General features: G+C 62.0%; 3 protein-coding genes and 1 long non-coding RNA gene across 14 annotated transcripts in view; 3 read left to right on the forward strand and 1 right to left on the reverse strand.

Annotated features, from left to right (window-relative positions):
• MTMR14 (myotubularin related protein 14) overlaps positions 1-382 on the forward strand; it is a 32,565-nt gene extending 32,183 nt beyond the window's left edge. For all 3 annotated transcript variants that reach the window (XM_065845788.2, XM_065845789.2, XM_071812964.1), the window contains one exon: positions 15-382. In XM_065845788.2, coding sequence (XP_065701860.2) covers positions 15-192 — 178 coding nt within the window. In that variant the 3' untranslated portion in view covers positions 193-382. The remainder of the gene's footprint in view (positions 1-14) is intronic.
• Positions 383-826: 444 nt separating this feature from the next.
• CPNE9 (copine family member 9) lies at positions 827-7,789 on the forward strand. Of its 3 annotated transcripts, XM_071812966.1 has the most exons (20): positions 827-974; positions 2,493-2,533; positions 2,618-2,664; positions 2,951-3,054; positions 3,245-3,284; positions 3,933-4,009; positions 4,221-4,284; positions 4,400-4,503; positions 4,583-4,687; positions 5,055-5,096; positions 5,206-5,281; positions 5,354-5,407; positions 5,498-5,559; positions 5,811-5,857; positions 5,934-6,115; positions 6,264-6,391; positions 6,511-6,613; positions 6,691-6,748; positions 6,899-6,972; positions 7,079-7,789. In XM_071812966.1, the coding sequence occupies exons 1-20, from the start codon at positions 898-900 to the stop codon at positions 7,229-7,231; spliced, it is 1,638 nt and encodes a 545-aa protein (XP_071669067.1). In that variant the 5' UTR covers positions 827-897; the 3' UTR covers positions 7,232-7,789. The 3 variants fall into 3 exon arrangements, with proteins under 3 accessions (XP_071669067.1, XP_071669066.1, XP_071669068.1); XM_071812965.1 differs by having other exon boundaries at positions 5,206-5,407; XM_071812967.1 differs by lacking the exons at positions 827-974; positions 2,493-2,533; positions 2,618-2,664; positions 2,951-3,054; positions 3,245-3,284 and adding an exon at positions 3,330-3,451 and having other exon boundaries at positions 7,079-7,788.
• Positions 4,799-7,848, reverse strand: LOC139828758 (uncharacterized). The gene is made up of 2 exons (XR_011740684.1): positions 7,731-7,848; positions 4,799-7,296 (listed from the first exon to the last, which is right to left on the reverse strand). It is a non-coding gene; the product is annotated as an uncharacterized lncRNA (long non-coding RNA).
• A 190-nt stretch (positions 7,849-8,038) lies between these two features.
• On the forward strand, positions 8,039-19,941 carry BRPF1 (bromodomain and PHD finger containing 1). Of its 7 annotated transcripts, none has more exons than XM_071812958.1 (13): positions 8,039-8,888; positions 9,995-10,954; positions 13,008-13,164; positions 14,249-14,380; positions 14,691-14,837; positions 15,704-16,016; positions 16,495-16,806; positions 17,862-18,149; positions 18,232-18,379; positions 18,780-18,916; positions 19,009-19,127; positions 19,235-19,389; positions 19,471-19,941. In XM_071812958.1, the coding sequence occupies exons 1-13, from the start codon at positions 8,293-8,295 to the stop codon at positions 19,673-19,675; spliced, it is 3,669 nt and encodes a 1,222-aa protein (XP_071669059.1). In that variant the 5' UTR covers positions 8,039-8,292; the 3' UTR covers positions 19,676-19,941. The 7 variants fall into 7 exon arrangements, with proteins under 7 accessions (XP_071669059.1, XP_071669058.1, XP_071669062.1 ...); XM_071812957.1 differs by having other exon boundaries at positions 8,045-8,888; positions 16,492-16,806; XM_071812961.1 differs by having other exon boundaries at positions 8,048-8,888; positions 19,492-19,941.
• Positions 19,942-19,995: the final 54 nt, after the last annotated feature.

The raw sequence follows: 19,995 nt of genomic DNA on the forward strand, positions 1-19,995 counted from the left end.
CTTCTCTCTCCTAGGCTGGTGTCGGCGAGTGACCGCGAGTCCCGGCTGGAAGAAGTGCGTTCCGCCTTTCTGGCCAGCTACAGCCGGACCATCGGCCTGAAAGCTGTGTCCCCCAGCCCCTCAGGGGCCATCGGTGGCCTCTTCGAGCAGTTCGTGCGGGGTGTGGGACTGAGAGGCAGCAGCACGCTCTGAGCACGGCGTTCCCTGACCACCAGCTGGAGAACTGGGGCTGGCACGTCCCCCTGGCCGAGCCAGGACCCCCCTTCCCGCTGTGGGCACCTCTGGCACCCAGCACCCACCCCCGATCCCCTGTGCCTGGGGCTGGGGGAGCAGGGGGTGCTCCGGCACGTCTCTGTAGTAAAGACACCCGATCTGTCCCCTCTCCTGCCTCTGTCCGGGCTGTGGGGGGGCGGGCGGCGGTGCGGTGGAGCCGGGCGGCGGGAACCGCTCCGCCGGGGGCGCCGCTCGCTATAAATAGCCCGGCCCACGCTCCGGGAGCGGCGGCACCGAAATAGCACCGAGAAGGGACCGGGAGCCGGGAGGAAGCTCCCGGCGGGGCGGGAGTCGGGGCTGAGTCTCTGCTGCGCTGGGGCGCGGAACTGAGCCCGCACCCCTGGACGGGAGGTCCCAGTGGGGTTCAACGGTACCGGGATCCGGGGCTGAGTCCCCACCGGCTTGGGACGCGGTCCCGGGGCTGAGCCCCCGCCTCTCCGTGCCGGTCCCCGGAGCCGAGCCGTCGCGGGTCAGGCCGGTGCCAAGCCCCTCGGTGCCCGGGGCGGCGCTGCCGGTTGGGCCGGGGCCGCCGTGCCCGTTCCCGTGCCCGCCCCCGGGCGCGCCCGCCTCGGCAGCGCGGGAGGAGGCGGCGCGGAGCGGAGCAGCGGCGGCACCCGGGCGGGGATGGCGTCTCCGGGAGCGCTGGAACCGGCGGCCGGCAGCGTGCCGGGAACCAAGGTGGAGCTCACCGTGTCCTGCCGGTGAGCCGGGAGCGGGGCGGGGGAGCGGGCGGGGACCGGTGCTCGGACATGAGTGGGTGCGAGACGCGCGGGGATGCGCCGCGGGATGCCCGTGTCCCGCAGCCACTCGCTGCCCGCCGGTCAGCCCCGGGAAGGGGGTGCGGGCTGCGGGTCACCGTCGCTGCCCAGGCACCGCTCTGTGCCACGGAGGGTGCGCAGCGCCCCTCTGCCCGGCTGCCATCCGTGGGGAGCGGTCCCGTCCCCTCCGCGGCGCCCCAGAGGATGCCGGCACCGGGCACGGTTCCGCCGCGCCGCTGCTCGGAGGGACCCGCCGTCCTTCCCCGGGGCTGGTGTGCGGGACGGCCCCCCTTGGGGTGCTGCTGGCTGCAGACAGGCCGCCTGGCTCCGTGAGCCCCGTGGGGAGGCAGCAGGGCCGGCAGTGGGGGCAGCGTGGGGCCCGTGGCGGGACGGGGGCTGCGGGAGGGGTGCCGCTCGGTGTCCCCGGCTCCTGCCAGGGTCCGCGGGGCAAGCGTCGGCCGCTGAGTCGGTCTGTTGGTGGCTAAATATAGCCGAGCAGAGGCACCGCTGCCCTCACTGCCCGCAGCTGGGGGCTCCTCTCTGCAGGGACCGGCAGCAGCATACCCCATGCTGTGGGGGTCAGGAAAGGCCTGCGGCCAGTTCCCCAAAACCCCCTGCCCAGCTGGACAGCTCTGGCATGTCCTCAGGCCGTGCAAAGTTCAGTCTGGGCTGGGGGCTGCCGTGCCCCCTCCCTGCGGCTGAGCCCCTGCCGTCCCTGCTAGCCCCTCTCGGCAGCGGGCAGGGGAGCTGTGGGGCCGTGGGGCCTCTGACTCCAGGCAGGGGCTGGGGTTGGCTCCTGGAGATGGCCCAGAGCAGGGTCAAGCTTTGGCTTGTGGCTTCCCAAGAGCTCAGCCCCATCCAGGGCTGCTGGGGGGGCCCTGGGTGTCTATCTGCTGTGGCCCCATCCCTGTGCGCTGGGGCCAGGGTAACTGGCTGATCCCCACAGCCCTTGGCTGTGCCCCAGCCCACCCTGTGTGGCCACCCCCAGGGATGAGGGAAGGATCCCAGCAGAGCTGGTCACAGCCCCCAGCACTTCCCGGTGTCACACCACGCAAAGGATGAGGATCAATCGCTCTCCCCGCCGGCTATCCAGCCCCTGCTCTAAGTGTCTCCTTTCTTCTCACTTCTGCACCCCACCATTAGCCACGCTTCTGCTGCCGGGGTGCAGCGGGCACTCAGCTGGCACCGGCAGCGTGAAGGAAGGTTTCATCCTCTAAATGGGTTCTCTCTCATGTTCAATCACTGTCAGCGCTGGAGATGCTACTCCCTGCTTGCCCCATTGTCCCCCCAAACCCCGCAGTGGGAGCCAGCGTGTCCCCCTGAGGTGCTGGGGCTCTTGGCCCTGGATGCTGGCACAGCCATGATGCCGTCCTGTGATCGGGGGGGAGGAGGACATAGTGACCCTCTGCTGGGCTGGGTGGGTGGCACCCAGGGCGGCTCATGCCTGGCTCCATCCCTCAGGAACCTGCTGGACATGGACACCTTCTCCAAGTCTGACCCAGGTGGGTGGTGGGGCTGGGCAGGGGGCGCAGCGTGGCACGGGCATGGCACGGCGTGGCAGCCCAGCTCTGCTCCTCTCTCTGCAGTGGTTGTCCTCTTCGTGCAGGGCTCAGGGAGCAGCGAGTGGAAGGAGGTGAGCGCAGCCCCTCTTGCTGGGTCTCTGGGGCTGCTTCCAGCCCTGTGCTGGGGGAGCTGCTGCCTCCAGCACCACCGCTCCTGACTAATCCCTGGCTGAGTTAAACAGGCCCATATGGCCACCCGTGTCCACGCTAATGATCCCTCCACGTCCACACTAATGATCCAGTCCCGCCGGCAGTGCTAATCCCCCACCTAGGATTAGCACCAGGGCAGCTGTGACAGGGAGGGGTCTTGGGGAGGTGGGCAGGGTGGGGGGGCTGCCCTCACTCCTCTCTCCGCAGTTTGGGCGCACTGAGGTGATCGACAACACCCTGAACCCCGACTTTGTCCGCAAGTTTGTCCTCGACTACTACTTTGAGGAGAAGCAAAACCTTCGGTTTGACGTGTGAGTAGGGCAGCCAGGGAGGGGTGGAGCAAAGCACTAGGTCAGTAACAAATAACAATAATAAATAGGGATAATAAATAACAATAATAAATAAGGATACAGTAGCAAAAGCACAGATGGGTGGGGAAGTGGGTCTGCGTGCCAGGGCACCCCTGGGCACTGGCTCAGGGCTCTGCTCTCCCACCACCAGCTACAACGTGGACTCCAAGAGCTGCTCCATTTTAAAGCAGGTGAGCGCAGCCCGGGCTGGGGGGACGCATGGTGACACCCCAGCATGACGCCACGGTGGGGTGCCTCGAGGCTGTGCCCTGCACGGGTGCTGTCGGGGGGGACAGATGCCCCTTGAGGGGCTCTAACCCACTCTCCATCTCTCCGTGCCCCGTGGGGACTGCAGAAGGTAGGTGCTCACCACACTCCAGCCCCTGCTCTGCCCTGGGAACTCAGACCTCGTAGGGATGCCTGCTGGGGCAGGATGGGGCCAGGACAGTGCACAGGGGTGGCTTTTGGGATGCAGGATGGCTGTAAGGTGGCCCAAAGGCTGCAGGATGGGTTCAGGACACATGGGGTGGCTCCAGAGGGATGGGTCCAGGGCAAGTGGGGTGGCTCTGGCAGGGAACAGGGTGGGTCTAGGGCTGTGGAAGGACGCAAAGGGCACAGGATAGGTGCAGAGCACATGGAGAGGGCACCTGGGGGGGGCCTGGATGGGTCCTGGGCTGGGAGGTGGCTCTTGGGACACAGGTTCAGGGTACATAGGGTGGCCATAGGGCAGGGTGGCTGCAGGTCTCCCAGGCGCCCTGGGAGGGCAAGAGGTGGGTGTGGGTGGTGGGCTGGCTGGGGCAGGAGCCCCCGGGGTCTCACAGTGCTGTGCTTGGGCACAGGACTTCCTGGGGCAGGCGTTTGTGGCACTGGGGGAGGTGATCGGGTCCCAGCGGGGCCGCCTGGAGAGAGCCCTCACGTGAGTCCTGCCCCGTGGCGGGGTGAGGGGGGGTCCTGCACTGTGTCCCCAGCCACCCACCCCAGCTGGGACCCCTCCCTGGATGTCCCTCGCTAGGGACACCAGCCACACTGCTGAGCACCAGCCCTGTGGCATAAGCCCCAACTCCAAACCCCCCTCCTGCCTCTGTCCTGTCTTTGCCCCCGTGCTGACCAGGCACCTCTGGTCCCAGGGGGGTCCCGGGGAAGCGGTGTGGGACCATCCTGCTGTTGGCCGAGGAGCTGAGCAACTGCCGGGTGAGTGCCCGTGTCCCAGCAGCAGCAAGGTGGGCGCTGTGTGGCCCCCCAGGTGCAGGCAGCTGCTGGGGATGGGGGTAAGGAGGTGGCCAGCGGTGACAGTCCCCATTCCCAGGACATCGTCACGATGCAACTGTGTGCCAACAAGCTGGACAAGAAGGACTTCTTTGGAAAATCCGACCCCTTCCTCGTCTTCTATCGCAGCAACGAGGATGGCACGTGAGTGCCAGGCCTGGCGGGGTGGGCAGGCTGCCGGTGTTACCATACGGCACAACCCGACCCTGCCCTGTCAACGCAGCTTCACCATCTGCCATAAGACAGAGGTGGTGAAGAACACGCTAAACCCGGTGTGGCAGCCCTTCACCATCCCCGTGCGCGCCCTCTGCAACGGCGACTATGACCGGTACGGGGACAGGGATGGGGACAGGGATGGGGACAGGGGCAGCCATGGGGCCAGAGCAGGGTATGAGCACCTTCTTTGCAGGTTTGGCCCACAACGACAAGCAGCTCAGAATTGGGTCCTTATTGTATTTTTCTTTTCTCTTTTGCAACCCAAATTACATAAAGGCATCCCCCTCCTTTCCAGGGCCTTCGCCATGACCCAAATTTACCGCTTCCCTCTCAGCAGAGCCACGGGCCAGGCTGGCAAGGCGGCTCTGCCGGCAGGCAGGGTGCTTGCTGCCAGGGTGCTGCGGGGCTGGGTGTCCCCAGACTGGGGGTGCTGTGCCAGCCAGGCTGGCTGCTCACCCTCCTCCCACCTTTACTTTCAGGACGGTGAAGATTGACGTGTACGACTGGGACCGGGACGGGAGGTGAGGCTGTGCCCCTGGGGTGGCGGGGGCCATCAGGGTGCCACTGCTGCTTCCCAGGGTGCCCCTCACCGGGGTGTCTGGCCGTGCCAACCCTGTGTTCTTCCCGCAGCCATGATTTCATCGGGGAGTTCGCCACCAGTTACCGGGAGCTCTCCCGCGCACAGAGCCAGTTCACAGTGTATGAGGTAGGGTGGGGGAGCCAGGGCGAGGGGCTGGGGACACCCCACACCAGAGCCAACCCAGCCCTGTGCCCACAGGTGCTGAATCCCAGGAAGAAATGCAAGAAGAAGAAATATGTGAACTCCGGCACTGTGAGTGGGGCTGGGGCGCTCCTGGGGCTCCTGCCGGTGGAGAGCTGGGTCTGACCCCACACCGTGCCTGACCCACCCCCGTGCCCGCAGGTGACACTACTCTCCTTCTCCGTTGAGTCCGAGTTCACCTTTGTTGACTACATTCGGGGCGGGTGAGTGGGGGGCCAGGTGGCCCCTGGCTCCCTGAGACCCCCCCACAGGCGAGGGTCTTGGGGTCAGGACAGCAGTGACAGTGCAGGTGCAGCCTGGGGGTGACAAGGTGGTGGTGGAGCTGGGGAGGGGGACAGGATGGCAGGCCTGGGCTGTGGGGTGGTGGCTGGGGAATGGGGGGGCCCAGGTGATGGGTCCTGGGGGGGACACACCACACCGTGGGGCTGGCAGCCTCCCTCACTCTCCCCTTAAGGACGCAGCTGAATTTCACCGTCGCCATTGACTTCACGGCCTCCAACGGTGAGTGTGGCCAGTGTCGGGGGGGGTCCCTGTCACCACAGCCGTGGGACAGGTGCCAAGGGGCGCTGTGCCGCAGGGATGCCATCGCAGCCCACCTCACTGCACTACGCGAGCCCCTACCAGCTGAGCGCCTACGCCCTGGCGCTGAAGGCGGTGGGGGAGGTCATCCAGGACTATGACAGCGACAAGCTCTTCCCCGCCTACGGCTTTGGTGCCAAACTCCCACCCGACGGCAAGATCTCCCACCAGTTCCCCCTGGTGCGCTCTGGGGTTGCGAGGGGAGCACTGTGGTGGGGGTGCCCATGGCAGCTTGGCAGGGTGGGGAAGCAGCCACCCCGGCATCCTGTAGACAAGGGGGGACACTGGGAGCTGTGGTCACCCTCCAAGTGCCCATTGCATCCTCCAGAACAACAATGTGGACAACCCCAGCTGTGCTGGCATCGAGGGCGTGCTGGAGTCCTACCTCCAGAGCCTGCGCACCGTCCAGCTCTACGGTCCCACCAACTTTGCCCCTGTCATCAACCAGGTGGCTGGGTGAGTGCCAGGGCAGTCTGTCCCCTTTGCTGTCCACAAACGCCACCAGTCTCACAGTAGGGCCAGCTGCCCCACACCGGTGGGACTGCTGGAGGGAGCCCCATCCTCTCTCTCCACAGGGTAGCTGCCCAGGTGACTGACGGCTCGCAGTACCACGTCCTCCTCATCATCACCGATGGCGTCATCTCTGACATGCTGCAGACCAAGGAAGCCATCGTCACCGTGAGTGCACCCTCATTGCCCTGAGTTCACCCCACACCCGGTGATGCCTTCACGGTCACTCTGCTTCTGCCCCACAGGCTTCTGCCTTGCCCATGTCCATCATCATCGTGGGAGTAGGTCCGGCTGAGTTTGAGGGTGAGTTGGGCCCTGGGAACACAGGGGATGGGGGACGGAAACACTGACTCTTCCTCTGGGATGCCTCTGGCATCTTGGAGGAAGGGACGGTGTATCTGTCCCCGGTGGCCACCCCACTGATGCTTGGTGATACCGGCTGTGACCCCCCAGCCATGGAGGAGCTGGATGGTGACGAGGTACGGGTGTCCTCCCGGGGACGCTACGCCGAGAGGGACATCGTACAGGTAACACTGGAACTGAGCCCAGTCCCATGAGCAAGAGATGCTCTTGCTGACCCCATGTAGCCGCAGTTTTGTTTCCAACGGAGCTGCAAACTTATTTCCCTCAAAGTTCGTGCCATTTCGGGATTACGTGGACGATTCGGGAAACCAGGTGCTGAGCATGGCCCGCCTGGCCAAGGACGTGCTGGCTGAGATCCCCGAGCAGCTCCTCTCCTACATGAAGACCCGGGACATCAAGCCTCACCGAGCGGATCCCCAGTAGCTCCTCTGTGGGGGCGAGGACATGTCACCCTTCTCCTGCCGGGCCTCGGCCGTGGAGATGTGTCCCTGCAAGGGCAATATGGGGCTGCTGCGGCCGCTGAGCGCGGCTGGGACCCTCCTGGCAGCAAAACCTCGGGCTGGACATCCCCAGCTGCCCGGCGGGCACAGCGGGGCTGGCTCAGGCGGTCCCGGGCACAGCCTGTTGGGGGACGCCGTGTGTCCCCGCTCGGGTCCCGTCCCCGGGGGGGGCGGCTGGGGCTGGGCAAGCACCGGGGGTCCCGGCTCTTCGGGACAGGAGACATCACCCCGCTCCTGCCTGCGCCCGCAGCTCAGCCGAGCGCCGGTGCCCCGGTCCTGCGGTGCCCCGGTGCTGCCCTGCCTGTTCCCTGCCTGTCCCCCGCCTGTCCCCCAGTGTCCCCTGCCTGTCCCCCCCGCCTTCAGCAGGGCCCTGGCCCCGCAGCCGGGCGGTGCCGGGGCTCGGCGAGCCTGTATCGCGCTACCGACTGTAAATAAACCGCTCGGACCGGATCCGCTGCCGCGCCGAGGGGAGCGGGGCGGGGCTGCGGACGGTATCTGTGATTCGCGGCGGCAGATTCGCCACTATCGGCGCGGCGTGGCCTGAATCCTGCCGACCTCGCCGGGGCCTCTTCGCTTCCACCCGCTGCCTCTCGCCGCCTCCCGTCGCCTCCCGCCGTTGTTCCACGACCGCTGCCGCCGCACGGCTGGGCCGTGCCGAAAGTGCGGTTGCTAAGGGCGGCGCGGCGCTTTACCCAGCGGCCGCTCCGCGCCAGGCGCCGCCGCAGTCTCCATTGTTGCGGCCCGGCCCGGGCCCGCCGCCGCCGCCGCTGCTGCCGCCGCCCATGGAGCCGCCGCCCGCGCCCGCCCGCTGAACACGGCCCCGGGGCCGGTGAGCACGGCCGGAGGGAGGGAAGGAGGGAGAGAAGGGGAGGGCGGGCCGCTGGGGCCCGGGGAGGGGGCGGCGGGGCGGGGGGTTCGGCCTCGGCCTGGCCTCGCCTCAGCCCCCTCGGCCGCCCCCTCAGCCCCGCTCGGGCGGGCGGCGCCATGGGCGTAGATTTCGACGTGAAGACTTTCTGCCACAACCTGCGGGCCACCAAACCCCCCTACGAGTGTCCGGTGGGCACCTGCCGCAAGATCTACAAGAGCTACAGCGGGATCGAGTACCACCTCTACCACTATGACCACGACAACCCTCCCCCGCCCCAGCACACCCCCCTGCGCAAGCACAAGAAGAAGGGCCGCCAGGCCCGCGCCGCCAACAAGCAGTCGCCCAACCCGTCCGAGACCTCCCAGTCCCCAGGCCGGGAGGTGATGACCTACGCCCAGGCCCAGCGCATGGTGGAGGTGGATCTGCATGGCCGCGTCCATCGCATCAGCATCTTCGATAACCTCGACGTGGTGTCCGAGGATGAGGAGGTGCCCGAGGAGGTGCCGGAGAATGGGAGCAATAAGGAGAACACGGAGACCCAGAGCGTCCCGCCCAAATCCGGCAAGCACAAGAACAAGGAGAAGCGCAAGGACTCCAACCACCATCACCACAACGCCTCAGCTGGCACCACCCCCAAGCTCCCCGAGGTGGTGTACCGGGAGCTGGAGCAGGACACCCCCGACGCGCCACCTCGCCCCACCTCTTACTACAGGTATTGTCTGTGGCCGGGGCGCGAGGAGGCTCCCAGGCAGCTCTAGCTTGTGCCTTGGGTCTGGAGGCAGAATTGGCCCCACTCTGTGCAGGCGGCATGTCCGTGGGTCGCGGAAACGGGCCCTGTCTGCCTCTCCCGAGTCCTGTGGAGCTGCTTGTCCCATGGCTTTTGGCACTCTGTCTGGTGTCACTCCCTGGTTTTGGGGGGTCTGTGCGCCTGCAGAGCACTCAGTCGCAGTTTAGGTCATTGCCAGCAGTTGTATTGCTGTGTTTTTTCCTTGCTGGGGTGGTGGGTACAATTGTAACAAAAAGTGAATGCGTCCTCCTGCTTTCCCCACCACTCTTCAGAGATATTCTGGGACAGCTCTAGAGCCCCCCAGCACCAAGGTTTACCCCTGAGATGTGTCTCTTTGCAGGCTTAATGTATTTTTGTTGTCCTACAGTTTTCCCATGTGTAGATTGGGGAGTGCAGTGGCCCAAAGTAGTGCCTGAAGCAGGCGGTTAATATGGAACCGAAGTCAGGCTTGTGCAGCCACCCTTGCCATCCTAGTGGCCACGCACCCTGAGAAAGCGGCACTGTGTTCCAGGGACAGGATAATGACATTTGGTGCCAGAGTGTTGGAAAATAAACCTCCCCCTGAGGGTTCCAGCTTTTTGCTCTCTAAATAATATCCCCTTATCCGCAACTGGGAGTGAAAGAGAAGAGGGCGCAGCTGCCCTCGCCAGAATTAACGAAACTTGGTGCCTCCATGCCTGGTTGTTGTCATGTCTTGGGCAGAGGCCACCGTCTCCAGAGCATCTGGCACCTGCTTGGTGACTCGTGCAGGCTCCCATCCTGTGCTAATGAGTCCCCAGGGCCTGTATCTCGCCTGTTAGACGAGCACTATTTTGTGTCATGCTCAGTGCACTCTTGTGCTACTGTGCTGCTCAGGGTGCAGCAGCACCTCCCGCTTCTGCATGTTCCTGCCTTGTCTCTGTTTTTTATTTTGACTTATGGCTTGGCTGTAATGTTTAAACATTCCCTCAGCCATGGCCTGCGGGAGTTTGGGTTCAGCAGCTCCGAGACCCCACTGGCTGTGCACTCACCCCCCCGTGCTGTCTTTCCAGGTACATCGAGAAGTCGGCAGAGGAGCTGGATGAGGAGGTGGAGTACGACATGGATGAGGAAGATTACATCTGGCTGGACATCATGAATGAGCGACGGAAGGATGAAGGCGTGAGCCCCATTCCTCAGGAGATCTTTGAGTACCTGATGGACCGGCTGGAGAAGGAATCCTACTTTGAGAGCCACAACAAAGGGGATCCAAACGCTTTGGTAGATGAGGACGCCGTCTGTTGCATCTGCAACGACGGGGAGTGCCAGAACAGCAACGTCATCCTCTTCTGCGACATGTGCAACCTGGCTGTGCATCAGGAGTGCTACGGGGTGCCCTACATCCCGGAGGGACAGTGGCTCTGCAGACGGTGCCTGCAGTCACCCTCACGAGCTGTGGACTGTGCCCTCTGCCCGAACAAGGGAGGGGCCTTCAAGCAGACGGACGATGGGCGCTGGGCACACGTGGTCTGTGCCCTCTGGATCCCGGAGGTGTGCTTTGCCAACACCGTTTTCCTGGAGCCCATTGACAGCATTGAGCACATCCCACCCGCGCGCTGGAAGCTGACCTGTTACATTTGCAAGCAGCGCGGCTCCGGGGCTTGCATCCAGTGTCACAAAGCCAACTGCTACACGGCCTTCCATGTCACCTGCGCCCAGCAGGCCGGGCTCTACATGAAGATGGAGCCTGTCCGGGAGACGGGGGCCAATGGTACCTCCTTCAGCGTGCGCAAAACCGCCTACTGTGACATCCACACGCCACCAGGCTCTGTGCGCAGGCTCCCTGCCCTCTCCCACAGTGAGGGGGAAGAGGAGGATGAGGAGGAGGAGGAGGAAGGGAAGGGCTGGAGCTCTGAGAAAGTGAAAAAAGCAAAGGCCAAGTCTAGGATCAAGATGAAGAAGGCGCGGAAGATCCTGGCAGAGAAACGAGCCGCGGCACCTGTGGTTTCTGTGCCCTGCATCCCCCCACACAGGTATGACCCGTCGCTCTCCCTTGATTGTGGAGGAACTTGTCCCCTTCTCTGTGCCTCATGTCCTGGTTTCCACGAGGGCATTATGTTCTTCCTCTCCTTAGCTTCTCACGCACGTACGTTTCACTTTTTTCTTGTAAGGGGCTGTTGGTGGTTTCCTCTGAGAGTCTTGCTGAGAGGCAAAGCGATGCGCTGCCCCGCAAAGGTGTCTGGGCCCTCAGCGGGGCAGGAAATCGCTGCTGTTAGTTTAACAGCAGAGAATGAACTTGGCCGGATGCGTCAGGAAGCAGCTGGGGGTTCCCAGCACTCCTTTCCTGTCACGCTGACCTCAGGCGCCACAGTAAACGGGGGAGGGAAGAGGGGGCTGCTTTCCTTTCTGACCAGGTTTGTTTTCTCCCAGGGCCGTGCTGGGGGAAAGACGGACAGTGCTGCTGGGAAGCGTGGGAGAGATTCGGGGCTGGGAAACTCACGGCTGTTTGGGCTCTGGAGTGGAGATGTCTCGTATCTGGCTCCCCTGGGGATACCTGTGCCTGCTGAGCACAGCTCATCCATCCCAGCGGCTGCTCACCCCTCCCTGGGCTTCCTCAGCCTTTTGTGCAGCTGGTCGCAAAACAAGAGCAGCTAAGAGCCTTGCCAGAATTTGTCAGATGGGTTTCTAACTCTGGGTGTCCTTGGCAGCATGCAAAAGCACGTAGAAGCATCTTAGGATGGTTTTGCATCTTGCCATCGCTCTCCATCAGGCTTTGCGTGGTTGAAGTGCAGGTTGGGCACAGAAAATTTGCTTTTGTGGTTGTGAACCCCCACCCCTGTGCTGCTGAGCTATTCTCCTCCCTGCAGTGGGACGTACCGGGGCTGTAACCCCGTGGAGCCCCAGCACCACGCCTGCCAGCATGCTGAGCTGTGACACTGCAGGGACATGGGACTGCTACTTCCCTGCAGCCCCGCGAGGCTCCTGTGTCAGAGGGGAGCACGCAGGAGCCACTGGTTTTGCTCTCCAGGCAGCTTTCTGGCAATTCGTGGAGGCAGGTCCCTACTCTGTGGCTGCTGGCTTTTTGCCATGGTCTGTACGTGTCCCAGTCGTGTGTTGTTGCTCACTTCGGGCTCTCTGTAGCTGTAGCCTCATTTCTCATGTGTGGACGCGTCGGCAGGCAATTTGTAGGCTCTTGCTGCTATCGTTGTGCTTGCAGCAAAACCCACACTGAGCTAGAAGCTGTTAACCTCTCCCCAGGCCTTCCTGTTGGGATTAATTATTCTTTAAGGGCTGTTGCCAGAATGCCAAATGTCTTCCTGTGGGAGCTGCGCTTGGCCAGTGTTGCCACACGAGGTGTCTTTCCTCAGCCTCTGCAGCTGAGGCTGGTGCAGGTTGGGTCACCCCCTGCAAAGAGCTGTCCCTGTGAAGATGTGGGGGCTTTTCCCTGCAGCTCCCCACTCGCAGGACATCTCTGGATGAGGCTGTCCCAGCCCCTCCAGGCTTTCTGCTCTTGCAGAGTAGAAAAACCCCTTCTCTGGTGTTCTGGGCTATATAGGGTAGTCCTTCGTTAGCTGGGGTAGGAGTTCTGTTGTGCTCCTGCCTCCTGTCTCCTCATCATGCTTTGCCAGGTTTGGTTGAGTTACGGGCTCCCTGGGGCTCAAGTTTCTCTGTTAACACTTGTCCAGGGCGTTTGTCACTGTGGGTGGCCCTCAGCCGGGTAAATCATGGTTTGGGGATAGCAGCACTCTGACGCTCACCATCTCATGGACTGTGGAAGCTGCTAAAGGTCCAGCTGCTGATGTGGCTGTGTTGCACCCCGACCTGGCACAGCCTACCCCAAAACTTGGCAGGAGATGGAAAGGAAAAGTCTGTTTTGGAGAGGCAAGGCTGGATGTTTCCTGACGTCCTCCATTGTGGTTGTCTCAGGGATGCTTCTGCCCCACACGCCTTGATGTTACAGAAATTCCTGCCATGGGAAAGCTGCTCAGCTGCTCCCAGGTGGCCTCGGTGCCCCCCAGGCAGGGCTTCCCCACAGCAGCCAGCTTGCCATGCTGATGGGCTCTGTGGTTCCTCTCCCTTCCTCAGGCTCAGTAAGATTACAAACCGTTTAACCATCCAGAGGAAGAGCCAGTTCATGCAGCGGCTGCACAGTTACTGGACTCTGAAGAGACAGTCCCGCAACGGTGTCCCTCTGCTCCGCCGCCTTCAGACGCACTTGCAGTCACAAAGAAACTGCGACCAGGTGAGGGCTGCTCGGTGGGGGGCTGTGTGTGCTTCCTGCGCCCGCAGAGCTGTGGGCTCAGAGCCTTTGCTGCATGTGGTGCCTGCAGGCGCAGAAGCGGGGCCAGGGGATGAGGGAAGGGCAGCCCCAGCTGCTTTTGCTGCTTCACCTTCTCCTCCGCTGTCGACATTCAGAGATTTGCCAGGCGGTGACGCTGCTGGCAGCCTGCCTTGGGGAGGGAATCCTGCCCTCTCACACTGCCATGCAGAAGTTAGCTCCTTCCTCATGCCCTCATTTAGCGGGTAGCGATGGCAAACCTGTCCAAAATGGCTCTAGTCTGAGGCTGCTGTGTCAGTGGATGTTGAGATGGCCGGAGATCTCCAGAAACAGCCTGGAAGGAACCAAGGCCTCACTTCCAGTTTTTGAAACGGCTCCAGGAGCGCTCCCTGGGAGTACTGCTTCCAGCCCACTGTCTGCCTCAGCGCTTAGTCAGTGCTTCACAGATGTGGAGTCCCTAGTGCCAAAGAGGAAGACTTTTCTTCTGGCTCCACGTCTGAGCTCATAATCTTTCTCTCTGAGCCCTTTGAAGACACTGACCAAGCGGGGTTTTCTCCTGTTGTTGCCCCCTCTAATTTTTATTTGTTGGACAAGAGTTGAGGCTGCTTCTGCTCACCTTTGGCTATTGCAAAATAAAAGTTGGCATCTTTTTTATGCTCCGGAAGTGAAAGAAACTAGAGCCGTGTTCCCTTTTTGCCCTGTTGCCCTTTGACAGAGTTCTGAGCAGCAGCACAGACCCTGGTGGTGTTGATCTGTGCTCTTGGGTAGCCTCAGGCAGTTGGTTGTGTTAGGCAGAGTGTTTTTGGAGGATATCTGCCTCCCGGCATCCCGAGGGCTTGTGCCAAGGAGCAGATATTCAGCTCTGGCCGGAGGTCTGACTGTTTCTGAGTCACCCGCCTCAGTTACAACAAGGGAACCGGGACCTTCACTGAACCAGTGGGTCAGGCATGCCATTTCCCTGTGCCAGGGAAGAGCTGCGGCATGCAGTCAGGAAGGTGGAGACAGGAACATGTTTCCTGTCAGCTCATGGTCTCTGATGTTCCTGCAGAGAGACACTGAGGATAAGAACTGGGCCCTGAAGGAGCAGCTGAAGTCATGGCAGCGCCTCCGCCATGACCTAGAGCGAGCGCGCTTGCTGGTGGAGCTGATACGCAAGCGGGAGAAGCTCAAGAGAGAGACGGTAACAGTTGTTTGCTCCTCCTTGGGGAGCTGATGGGGTGGGCATGAGTGTGGCCTTGTTGGTGCCAGTGCTGGGGTCCCATCAGCTGTGCTGTCCCTTGCCCGGTGGCTCTGAGCAATGGTGGCTGCTCTGCAAGGCTGAGGTGGGATGCTCAGGTGCTGGAACCGGTGTTGCACCTCCGCAGTACCTGTCCCTGGCTCAAGCAGAGCTGTTGCTGTCCCGCAGGGCTGTGCCACTGCTCCCTGGGGACTGTCCCCACCACCTGGCTCCCAGGCTGGGGGCTCAGCCCTGCTTTGTCCCTCTGTTTCAGATCAAAGTGCAGCAGGTGGCACTGGAAATGCAGCTGACTCCCTTCCTCATCCTCCTCCGCAAGACACTAGAACAGCTGCAGGAGAAAGACACGGGCAACATCTTCAGCGAGCCGGTCCCTCTGTCTGAGGTAACAGAAATCTGCGAAGTAAGAACCCCCTCCCCCAGATTTCTGCTTTACTCAAACTCATCCCATGCCCATGCCAAGGGCTGTCCAGGGCACTCTCTGGTCCGGAATCTCCCCTGGGCAGCCTGATGGAGGCTGGCGCATCCCAGCACCTCTCACCCAAGGGGGGTGTGCGGTGATGCCCCTCCGGGGCAATCTGAATGCAGAACAGCTGAGCTGGTGCCGACTGGGAGCACTCAGCTCCTCTTCTGTGCCTGGTGCTGGTGACTCCCCAGTGTTTGTGGGTGGCTGGGGATCGGCCCTTGGCAGGTGGCATGTTCTTCCCTGTCCTCTCCTGAAGGCCCCTGCGTGGTGACAAACTGAGCACAGCACAGAAACGTGTTTGACCCCCAGACTGTCATTGAGTCCTTGTCTGGGGAGAGGGGGAGAGGCCATGCTGGCTCTACGTGGCTCTGGCAGCAGGTCGGCATGGAGGTGTCTCAGCAGAGCTGGGCAGGAAGGCTGCGCAGTCCCACCTGCCACCTGGACAGTTCTATTTTACCTGTCTGCACTCGCCCTTGTCCCTGGGGACTGCGCTTACGGCTTCCTCCCCTGGGGAACGCCCTATAGCATACTGGATCCCAGGAGGAGAGGATGGGACACTGACATGTGCGCTGGAGCCATAAAAACACTTCTGAGTGCGTCTCTGCTCTAACAGGTTGAGTGCAGCACATGGGCTCCCCAGTCTGGAGGCATTCCTCAAGCTGCAAAAGCAGTCGACAGTCCCCATTGTGTGTTTGGGCAGAACACAGGGAGCGATATCCGATTCCTCTAACGATTTTTCTCAGAGCAGGTAACACTAACTGACGGCTCCTGCGCTCTTAGCTCTGGTACTTTTCCTCATGCAGGTCCCAGACTACCTGGATCACATCAAGAAGCCAATGGATTTCCAGACAATGAAACAAAACCTGGAAGCCTATCGCTATCTGAATTTCGATGACTTTGAGGAGGATTTCAACCTGATTATCAACAACTGCTTGAAATACAATGCCAAAGACACAATCTTCTACCGGGCAGCCATCCGTCTGCGGGAGCAGGGAGGTGCCGTTCTCCGGCAGGCTCGCCGGCAGGCAGAGAAGATGGGCATTGACTTTGAGACAGGCATGCACTTCCCCCACTGTGTTACAGTGGAGGAGGCGCAGGCCCAAGACATCGAGGACGGTGGGTACTTGTCCCTTGTCCTGGGGTACGAGGGCTGCTTAGGAGTGATGCCTCGTCTCTATGTCTGTTCGTCCCCTCCAGGGATGGTGACTCCACCACTGCCCTGGGCAGCCTGTTCCAATGTCTGACAGCCCTTTCTGGAAGAAATTTTTCCCAATATCCAATCCAATCTAAACCTCCCCTGATGCAACCGTCTTTCTTCTTCCCGCTGTCTGCTTGTCCCAGCCCATGGGAGCCCTGGTATTCTCCAAGCTGCTGCTCAGCCTGCCTTCCCCAGCAATCCCAACTGGCTTGCTTCCCACAGGGCTCCTTCTCCATGTCTTTTAGGGTAACTTCCCACATTCGCAGGTGTTTGGTACCATGTCAGCTTCTTCCCTCCTGCAGGAAACCTGAGTTGCCCCATGCCCTTTCACATAGAGGAGCTCCAAAGAGTTCCCGATTTCTGTCATCCATCTGCTTCTCTTTGTTCTTCCAGAAGATGTGCGGCTGCTGCTCTCAGAGAATCAGAAGCACCTGCCCTTGGAGGAGCAGCTGAAGATCCTGCTGGAGCGGCTGGATGAGGTCAATGCTGGCAAACAGAGCATCGGACGGTCCCGCCGGGCCAAGATGATCAAGAAGGAGATCACAGTCCTGCGGCGGAAACTGGCTCACCCGCGGGACCTGGGCCGGGACGGGCTGGAGCGACACAGCTCCTCTGCCCGGGGCGTCCTGCAGTCGCACAACCCCTGCGAGAAGGACCTGCAGACAGACAGCGCTGCGGAGGAGAGCAGCAGCCAGGAGACTGGCAAAGGTACCCGCAAAATACTGCCAGTTTTGGGGAGCGGTGGAGAACCTCCTCTGGAGAGGCTGGCTGGGAGGCTCCCGAGGCAGGAGGGCTGTGCAGGGGTCCCTTGTTTCCCGTGGTGCCTCCCGGGGGAGTGGGTGCAGAGTTAAAACGTCTGCGCCTCCCTGCGCTCCCTCCCAGCGTGCCCAACCGAGGACCGTGCTTCCTGGGGAGTTTGTAGTGAGCCATGCCCACCAAACCAGGGGGATCAGCAGCCGAAGGAGGCCGCCTTGGCATTGGGAAGAGCCACAACCTGGTCTGCGTTTGGCTCTGGGGAATGTCGATGGGGTGAGCTCGCCTTCTGTGCGGCTGAGGAACTGTATGTTGTTCCAGAGACTGAGAGTCCCAGCTGTGCCATGTAGTGTGTGATGTGGATTGTTTCCTTCTGCCGTGCTGCCTGCTCTCTCTAGGGGTGTTACGGAGCAATCCCTGCTTGTGGACACAGGATGAGTTGCACTGACAGCCAAGCTCCAGGCGCTCTCCTGGGGCTGGGAGCCGAACATGGGGCAGCTGGCAGCTCCCTGGGCTCCTGGACGGAGATGCTGAGCTGGGGTGTGTGGGAATCGCAGCCAGAGCTCCAGGCAGAGCTGCCAGCTGTCACTGGGGGATTGTCACCTCTGCAGCCCAGTCCTGTCCCACTAAGCACTGGGAAGAGCAGGCTCTTCTGCAAGCAAGAAATGTTTTAGGGCCTTTGTCTTTCAAGAGTGCATTGGAGCTTCTCAGCTGTTGCATGTCGTGGGAAATGTTTATTCCTGCTCCCTGCTCATGACTTCTGTTTCAGTGAGGTTGCTGCCTGGGAAAAACAAGCGTCTCTGGCTGTCAGGGTGTTCTTTGATGTCCCCATCTCACTTTTGCTGTCAGCAGACCAGATAGTTTGACCTCATCAGCACAGACATGGCAAAGCTCAGGATGGAGGATCTTCTGAGGCAGATCCTGAGAAATCAAAGCTGTTCTTGGTGTTACTGTCGTGTGGTCCCTGCCAGGTCCCATGAGCTGCAGCTGATGCCTTCTCTGCCTTCCAGGTCTGGGTCCCAATTCTTCTTCCACTCCAGCCCACGAAGTTGGCAGGAGGACCTCAGTGCTCTTCTCCAAGAAGAACCCTAAAACAGCAGGCCCTCCAAAACGTCCAGGACGCCCCCCGAAGAATCGAGACAGCCAGATCACTCCTGGGCACGGGAACAGCCCCATTGGACCCCCCCAGCTCCCAATCATGGAGTCCTCCCAGCGGCAGCGGAAGCGAGGGCGAAGCCCACGCCCCAGCTCCAGCTCGGACAGCGACAGCGATAAATCCACCGAAGACGCTCCCATGGGTGGGTGTGGGGGCTCCCCCGTGCAGCCGGGCACATGGCAGGATCTCCACGGTTGTGACTCCTGGTGGGGTGTTTTTTGCAGATCTGCCAGCCAATGGTTTCAGCAGTGGGAACCAGCCGGTGAAGAAGAGTTTCCTGGTGTACCGTAACGACTGCAATCTGCCCCGGAGCAGCTCCGACTCGGAGTCCAGCAGCAGCAGCAGCAGTAGCGCTGCCTCGGACCGAACCAGGTACCGTGCCCAGTGCCAGTACCACTGGTGCTGCCCAGCGTGGCTGTGGCTGGCTCTCAGCCTGGACCCTGCATGGTGGTGCAGCTCGGCCGCTGTTAACCATAGAAGGCTGTGGGTTTTGTCCCTTTTTTTAATATAAAAGCTAAAGGTGTGAGTGTGCAGGAAAGGGGCTGGCAGGGAGCACGAGCTGGGCACAAACTGAAACACAGGAGGTTCCATCTGAATGTGAGGAGAAACTTCTTTCCTTTGAGCTGCTGGAGCCTGGAACAGTCCTTCCTGCTGCCAGGGCCAGTGATTGGAGCCCATGAGCCCCAGTGTCCCACCAGGCTGGTCCTCTCGAAAATAGTTTCTGGAAGCTCAAAGTGGCTTCTACCACCAGCCCCACTCCTTCTCTCCACAGCACAACGCCCTCCAAGCAGGGCCGAGGGAAACCCTCCTTCTCCCGCGTGAACTTCCCCGAGGACAGCAGTGAGGACACGTCGGGGACGGAGAATGAGTCCTACTCCGTGGGCACAGGGCGAGGCGTGGGGCACGGCAGTAAGTACCGCAGCCATACCGCCATGTGCCTGGTGGGTGCTGTCACCTGCAGTGACGTGGCTGACCCCCCTGTCCCCTCTCCTCCGGCACAGTGGTGCGCAAGGGCCTGGGACGTGGCACAGGGTGGCTCTCCGAGGACGAGGATTCCTCCCTGGACGCCCTGGACCTGGTGTGGGCCAAGTGCCGGGGTTACCCCTCCTACCCGGCGCTGGTGAGTACCGCTGGCTGTCAGGGCATCCAAAACCCACGTCTCCCCTCCCGCAGAGCTGTGCTTGGGGTTCCTGTTCCCCCCTCAGCCCTCCCCTGCTCTCCCACCAGATCATCGACCCCAAGATGCCGCGGGAAGGCATGTTCCACCACGGTGTCCCCATCCCCGTGCCCCCCTTGGAGGTGCTGAAGCTGGGGGAGCAGATGACTCAGGAAGCCCGCGAGCACCTCTACCTTGTCCTGTTCTTCGACAACAAGCGCACTTGGTAAGGCCGGGGCGCACGGGGCGGGGGTTGGTTTAGGGAGTGTGGGGGGGTGTCTGGAGACAATTGTAACCCTCAAACGAGGTGGCCCCCCGCTCCCCACAGGCAGTGGTTACCCCGGACAAAGCTGGTTCCTCTGGGGGTGAACCAAGACCTGGACAAGGAGAAGATGTTGGAAGGTCGCAAGTCCAACATCCGCAAGTCGGTGCAGATCGCGTACCACCGCGCCATGCAGCACCGCAGCAAGGTGCAGGGCGAGCAGAGCAGCGACTCCAGCGAGAGCGACTGAGCCCCCGCCACGGCCGCTCCCCCCGATCTCAGGGCAAACGGGGCTCGGGGACCCCCCCGTGCAGCTGGTCTGCACTCCCCGGGGACGGGCAGCGGGAGGACGGGGGGGCCGGTTCCCCCCCGGCTCCCCCGTGGCTCTCCCGTTCCCGGTGCCCGCTCCCCCCGCCCGCGGCTCCCCGGGATGTTGTGCCCAGCCCCCGCCCCCGGCCGGCCCCCGCGCTCGGACGTTGTTTGTATTTATTTTGAAGGAAGAAAAAAAAAAATCTATTGATTCTTAGAAAAATAAACCTGCGCTGCGAAGCCGCGGCGGGCGGGAGCGGG

The sequence above is a fragment of the Patagioenas fasciata genome, chromosome 10, assembly GCF_037038585.1.
Source record: "Patagioenas fasciata isolate bPatFas1 chromosome 10, bPatFas1.hap1, whole genome shotgun sequence".
Classification (NCBI taxonomy): Eukaryota; Metazoa; Chordata; class Aves; order Columbiformes; family Columbidae; genus Patagioenas; species Patagioenas fasciata.

Bases quoted from the DNA above. Each gene is read 5' to 3' on its own strand.
- CPNE9 (XM_071812965.1), top strand. From the start codon at position 898: ATGGCGTCTCCGGGAGCGCTGGAACCGGCGGCCGGCAGCGTGCCGGGA. The intron at 5,858-5,933 runs GTGAGTGTGGCC...GCTGTGCCGCAG, and splicing joins TGACTTCACGGCCTCCAACG to GGATGCCATCGCAGCCCACC. The intron at 6,614-6,690 runs GTGAGTGCACCC...TCTGCCCCACAG, and splicing joins CCAAGGAAGCCATCGTCACC to GCTTCTGCCTTGCCCATGTC.
- BRPF1 (XM_071812957.1), top strand. From the start codon at position 8,293: ATGGGCGTAGATTTCGACGTGAAGACTTTCTGCCACAACCTGCGGGCC. The intron at 18,380-18,779 runs GTACCGTGCCCA...TTCTCTCCACAG, and splicing joins GCTGCCTCGGACCGAACCAG to CACAACGCCCTCCAAGCAGG. The intron at 19,128-19,234 runs GTGAGTACCGCT...CTCTCCCACCAG, and splicing joins ACCCCTCCTACCCGGCGCTG to ATCATCGACCCCAAGATGCC.